Source organism: Austrofundulus limnaeus, unplaced genomic scaffold, assembly GCF_001266775.1.
Source record: "Austrofundulus limnaeus strain Quisiro unplaced genomic scaffold, Austrofundulus_limnaeus-1.0 Scaffold1211, whole genome shotgun sequence".
In the NCBI taxonomy this organism is placed as follows: domain Eukaryota; kingdom Metazoa; phylum Chordata; class Actinopteri; order Cyprinodontiformes; family Rivulidae; genus Austrofundulus; species Austrofundulus limnaeus.
Genome location: NW_013953613.1, coordinates 33,816 through 39,973, shown reverse-complemented (window position 1 = coordinate 39,973; position 6,158 = coordinate 33,816). Strand labels below are relative to the sequence as shown.

General features: G+C 41.1%; 3 protein-coding genes across 4 annotated transcripts in view; 2 read left to right on the top strand and 1 right to left on the bottom strand.

Annotated features, from left to right (window-relative positions):
- The window catches only part of sgsh (N-sulfoglucosamine sulfohydrolase (sulfamidase)), a 15,023-nt gene extending 13,059 nt beyond the window's left edge, over positions 1-1,964 (top strand). For both annotated transcript variants that reach the window (XM_014031260.1, XM_014031259.1), the window contains one exon: positions 1,061-1,964. In XM_014031260.1, coding sequence (XP_013886714.1) covers positions 1,061-1,244 — 184 coding nt within the window. In that variant the 3' untranslated portion in view covers positions 1,245-1,964. The remainder of the gene's footprint in view (positions 1-1,060) is intronic.
- npb (neuropeptide B) lies at positions 1,243-3,112 on the top strand. The gene is made up of 2 exons (XM_014031261.1): positions 1,243-2,295; positions 2,766-3,112. Exons 1-2 carry the CDS (start codon positions 2,032-2,034, stop codon positions 2,892-2,894), a joined length of 393 nt encoding a protein of 130 aa, XP_013886715.1. The 5' UTR covers positions 1,243-2,031; the 3' UTR covers positions 2,895-3,112.
- A 1,970-nt stretch (positions 3,113-5,082) lies between these two features.
- The window catches only part of gnav1 (guanine nucleotide binding protein (G protein) alpha v1), a gene marked incomplete at its 3' end in the record, with an annotated part of 29,910 nt that continues 28,834 nt past the window's right edge, over positions 5,083-6,158 (bottom strand). The window contains 1 exon segment of the mRNA XM_014031254.1: positions 5,083-5,937. Within this exon segment, the coding sequence (XP_013886708.1) occupies positions 5,747-5,937 (191 nt within the window).

Here is a 6,158-nt window from a genome sequence, read left to right as displayed (position 1 = left end):
AAAGAATTGACTCTAAGAGTGCAAATTTTGTGTTCATGAAAAACTATTAAAGAAAATATTACAATATTAAAGAACTGTGCTTGTTAATTTGATGAAAACTTTTTAAATATCCAGTGCACTCACATCAGAATAACGTATAGATTTGTCGTTAGAATAATCGATAAATCTAAAAAATAATCGTTAGATTAATCGATTAGAAAATAATCGTTTGGTACAGCACTACAACTAATCATTTAAAGTTAAATTTTGAAAAACTGCAGTTAAAAGCTAAAATTAACAAAACTGTAGCTAAAAGGAGCATAATATATTTGCAAAGGACTGGAGGTGTATTTATATGGGAAAATTTTCTGTGAATAAAATAAAATTTTTCAAAAAGTGTACTAGTCACAAATGCTAAAATATAACATAACCAACTTTGTTATGAAGACAGAAAGAACTCATCAATAACACACCAACTCTCATTCTCTGTTTTAAACCATATGGCTGCAATGTTCAGGAAGTATAAACGTACAAAACTGGATCAAACATTCACTCAATCAGTCACACAATTCCCTTCAAATAGTTAAAATTACAGAAAAGACTGAAGGGCAGAAATTAGAAAGAGAAAAACAACAATGTGAATGTTCTACCCTGACACAACCACGAAGGTACAGCTGCTACATGTGTGGAGCGGTGGGCTGCACGCCCGGGGGAGCAGATTGAGGGGTGGGGGTGTTAAGGTTCTTGCTCAAGGGCCCAGAATTGGGGGATTCAAATCAGTGACCTCTCAGTCAAAAGCTCGCTTTCTCCAACCTCTGCACCACCTCTCCCCAAAATCCATTTTTATTATTTATTCATTATTTAAACTCTGTATATTTTTAACCTTAAATTCAGACAAAAATAAACAAAGAAATAACAAAAACTAAATAAATAAATATAACGTCGTGCAGAAAACAAAATTATTTTATTTTCTGTTAGGAAATATAGGACTTGAGTTTTTGTCCAAAAATATTTAATAAAAAAATGTAATGAAATGAAAATAATTAAAATGAAAATGATTCTGTCATTTGAACAAACACAGAACGGACCCACTGGAAACCAAGAACCTGGCATCAGATCCGGTCCACAGCTCTGTCCTGGAGAACCTGAAGCAGCTTCTGCAGAAGTGGCAGTGGGAAACTGGAGACCCCTGGGTCTGTGGCCCAGACTATGTCCTGGAGGACAAACTGGAGCCACACTGCAGACCCCTCTACAATGGACTCTGATGGTTCTTTCGCTTAAAAAGTGCTCTAACAGTGAATGCATGGAATTAAATGTCTATATTTTTGTAAATCTATGCTGTTAATGATGAATAACTTGAGTTAGTCTGATTTTATAAAAACATGTTTTACCCTGTAAGATATAGTCAGACTTTCTATCATCACGACTGGCTCATAAAGCTGCAGCATAGAAAGCCAACATGATTACACACCCTTTAACTGGTTTTATTGTTCAGCTAAACAGATTAAGACTGATCAGCTAATTACGAGCTGGCAGGCTGAGTGGTTCATGATGCGTAGTTAGCCACTGAGGTCCAATAATCAATCTTCAGAAGGGGTTACACTGCTGGTGGTCTTTAAGGCTCATCTCTACAAAGAAACATGAAACATCATCTACGGCTGAAAGTGCAACATTACAACCAGTTTCTGTTCATGAAAAACTTTTTCAGTTTCTATTGTATTCATAGTTTTTATTTGATTTGGATTTGTTTATAAATGTGCTTAGAAATAAATGTTTCTTGTCTTTACGCGTCACACACCTACCAGAGCATCAAAAACCGATCAATTAGGTCTCTCCCCCCACCACCCCTCTCTCTATTCCATAAACTGATCATTATCCGCCCACCTCAGCTCTGATTTGACAAAAGTCTTGTCACGATAAACCTCACCCATTCAGCCTATATAAGACCCGGAACGTGTTCCCAGAGTCAAATAAAATAAAAAAAACTGACCTGAAAAGCTGCGTTTTCTTCCCGTGCGTAAAACCAAAAACAGTGCCAAGACGATCCCAAACATGGAGAGGTCGGTCAGATTCGCCGTGGTGTGTGTCGGAGTGTCCCTGCTCATCTCCTGTCAGTCCGTCGAAGCCTGGTACAAGCAGTCCACCGGGCCCAGCTACTACTCGGTGGGTCGCGCCTCGGGTCTGCTGTCCGGGATGAGGAGGTCTCCGTACGTCCGCAGAGCCGAGAGCGAAGAGACGGTGACGGAGAGCGGGGAGGTGGCGGGTAACAACGTCATCTCAGAGGCGAACAGGCAAATATCCATCCTTAAAAACATGGTAAGTACTGGTGAGGTGTTAGACAAACTTTAAGTTAAAAAAAAGTATTTATTTTACAGCAATGAGAAGGGGCGCGCGTGAAACTCCTGTCCCATTCAGCACCAGAGACTGTTATGTCTATATAGCTCAGGACAGACTTTACACTGTAAATATAAAATAAACAAAATGTGTATGTTGTGCTTTGTTTGCACGACAAGGCAGGTGAAAATAACTGGACGCACTTTTGTGCGTTTTTTATGTTTATTTGTGCGCTTTTACGCACGGCTCGTGCGTAAAAGCGCCAAATTGTTCACTGAAGGTCAAGAAACAGACAAAATTTGGAAAACTTAAAATGAAAATTTAAACTAGAGTCAACATTTCTAGGGAGAAAACTTTGACACAAATGTGTTTTTTTCCCTCAGTAATGAAAAATGATTTGGGATTTCAAACTTTTCCATGCAGTCATTTCTCTCCTCACTGATCTCCTGCAGGCCATCTGCCTGAAAGACATCTCTCCAAACTTGAAGAGCTGCGAGCTGGTGCAGGACGGGTCGGGCACCTTCCAGTGTAAGGCGGACGTCTTCATCACTCTGGACTCACTGGACTGCCTGTCCGCGTGAGAAGCGCTCGCGGACGCGTCTCGTCATCCCCCCAAAACCGAGGAGAGCCTCTCTGGAAAAGCGTGAAATAAAACCAAACAAATGGGAGGATGGTGGGCCAGTGGAAAACCTGCTGATTGTTAATGACGGACCGCTGCGGATTCTGAATGTTTTCTCCTTAAAACAAATAAATGTTCCTTTTTGTTTTGGTTGAGTAGACAGCAGTGTAAAAAAAAAAAGGCAGGAAATTTAGTTGAATTTTTGCTGCAGGAGCCTTTCTGTTTATTTAAATTAAATGTAATATTAAATGTCCAGAGGGTTCACTGCAGCTCAGATTTCCTGGAAATTAATTTTATTTATTAAAATGAACAAACCAATAACCTGCTGTGTGGCTGTGATTTGTCTTGGTTGATCAATCAAAACAGATAAAAGTTATTTTTCACTTTTATTAAACTGCAGATTTACTGCACTTACACATTAACAGTTTGATCATCTATAAAACTTCACACAGAAGCTCCACATCAAAAGAGTGAAACTTTTCACAAAGAAAGTAAATCACACCAGTTTGTTCTAAAGCCGTTTGGGGTGTTTCTTTCCCTCTCCTATCAACATATACAGTGGGGAAAATAAGTATTTAGTCAGTCACCAATTGTGCAAGTTCTCCCACTTAAAAAGACGAGAGAGGCCTGTAATTGACATCATAGGTAGACCTCATCTATGAGAGACAAAATGTGAAAAAAAATTTGAGAAAATCATTTTGTCTGACTTTTAAAGAATTTTTTTGCAAATAATGGTGGAAAATAAGTATTTGGTCACCTACGAACAAGCAAGATTTCTGGCTGTCACAGACCTGTAACTTCTTTTTTAAGAGGCTCCTCTTTCCCCCACTCATTACCTGTATTAATGGCACCTGTTTGAAGTRGTTAACAGTATAAAAGACACCTGCCCACAACCTCAAACAGTCACACTCCAAACTCCACCATGGTGAAGACGAAAGAGCTGTCGGAGGACACCAGAAACCGAATTGTAGACCTGCACCAGGCTGGGAAGACTGAATCTGCAATAGGCAAGCAGCTTGGTGTGAAGAAATCTACTGTGGGAGCGATAATCAGAAAATGGAAGACATACAAGACCACTACTAATCTCCCTCGATCTGGGGCTCCACGCAAGATCTCAGCCCGTGGGGTCAAAATGATCACAAGAACGGTGAGGAAAAATCCCAGAACCACAAGGGGGGATCTAGTGAATGACCTGCAGAAAGCTGGGACCAATGTTACAAAGGCTACCATCAGCAACACACTACGACGCCAGGGACTCAGATCTTGCAGTGCCAGACGTGTCCCCCTGCTTAAGCCAGTCCATATCCAGGCACGTCTGAAGTTTGCTAGAGAGCATTTGGATGTTCCAGAAGAGTATTGGGAGAATGTCATATGGTCAGATGAAACCAAAGTAGAACTATTTGGTAAAAACACAACTCGTCGTGTTTGGAGGAAAGTGAATGCGGAGTTGCATCCAAAGAACACCATACCAACTGTGAAGCATGGGGGTGGCAACATCATGCTTTGGGGCTGTTTCTCTGCAAAGGGACCAGGACGACTGGTCCATGTACATGAAAGAATGAATGGGGCCATGTATTGTGAGATTTTGGGTGCAAACCTCCTTCCACCAGCAAGGGCAATGAAGCTGAAACGTGGCTGGGTCTTTCAGCATGACAATGATCCCAAGCACACTGCCAGGGCAACAAAGGAGTGGCTTCGTAAGAAACATTTCAAAGTCCTGGAGTGGCCTAGCCAGTCTCCCGATCTCAACCCCATCGAAAACCTTTGGAGGGAGTTGAAAGTCCGTGTTGCCCCCCGACAGCCCCAAAACATCACTGCTCTAGAGGAGATCTGCATGGAGGAATGGGCCAACATACCAGCAACAGTGTGTGCCAACCTTGTGAAGACTTACAGAAAACGTTTGACCTCTGTCATTGCCAACAAAGGATATACAACAAAGTATTGAGATGAACTTTTGTTATTGACCAAATACTTATTTTCCACCATTATTTGCAAAAAAATTCTTTAAAAGTCAGACAAAATGATTTTCTCAAGTTTTTTTCACATTTTGACTCTCATAGTTGAGGTCTACCTATGATGTCAATTACAGGCCTCTCTCATCTTTTTAAGTGGGAGAACTTGCACAATTGGTGACTGACTAAATACTTATTTTCCCCACTGTACATCAAACTGCATCAGCCATTTTTATATTCTAATTACTACCAAAGCCTGTGTGATCCTTTAAACTCAGAAAAAGCCACAAATCACATAAAGGAGGCAGCGTTCTGCCTGAGTTTGGTATGTTCTGCAATCATCTCACAGGTAAAAGGAGGGAAATGAAAGCTGAGTCAGGAGGACTCCTTTGGGATGCTTCTCATTTAAATCTAATAAGTTTCTCAGCATCACTGCTGACAGATTAAGAGGCCTGCGGGGCGCAGCGTCTGAAGTGAGCACAAGAAGGTGTGTTTTTAACAGAGATAACGCCTCATTAGACGGCTGTGATGTGCAGCAGAGACACAGAGAGGGATGAACCCAGGATGGTGTGCATGAGTGACTCCTCCACTCAGCCCCTCTCTCTCCTGAAGCAGGGACACATCAACACTCTCAGCTTGATTATTGTGGAACAGTAAATAAAACATTTATCATCATCATCGGCAAAGTTCAAAAGGCTCAAATTAAACGCAAACATCTTCCAGGAGCTGCGTCGTCTTCAAAGCAGTATTTTTTTCAGATGTGAAAGCAGGCGACAGATCAGGGAAAAACGACCATGTTCTGTTTATCACAGATTGTTTCAGTCTTTAAAATATCCCGATTTTAAGTCCAGGTGACTGTTAGCTACAGGAGCGACACGGCTTCCAGGTTCTCTGTAATTATCATGTCCATCACCACCTGGAAGACGACCTGGATGTTGGACGTGTCCGTTGCCGTGGTGAAGTGGTGATAAACAAGCTTGCTGGGCGTTTTGTTGAGGGAGACGAAGGTGGCGGCGATGAAGCGGGCAGCAGAATCCACGTCGCAGTCCGCACCTGGAAAACAAAAGTATCAGGAGGGTTGGTTTATTTATTTCTCTGCAAGAAAAGCCTCAGAGTTTAACCAGTAATTCCCACGACTTTATGATCTCCCAACAGAAATTAATAATTAGCTTTTTGTGTTGATCAGAGTTGTAAAGTAACTAAGTAAAAATTGTTACTGTACTTAAGTAGAATTTTTGTTTATCTGTACTTTACTTGAGTAATTATATTTCAGC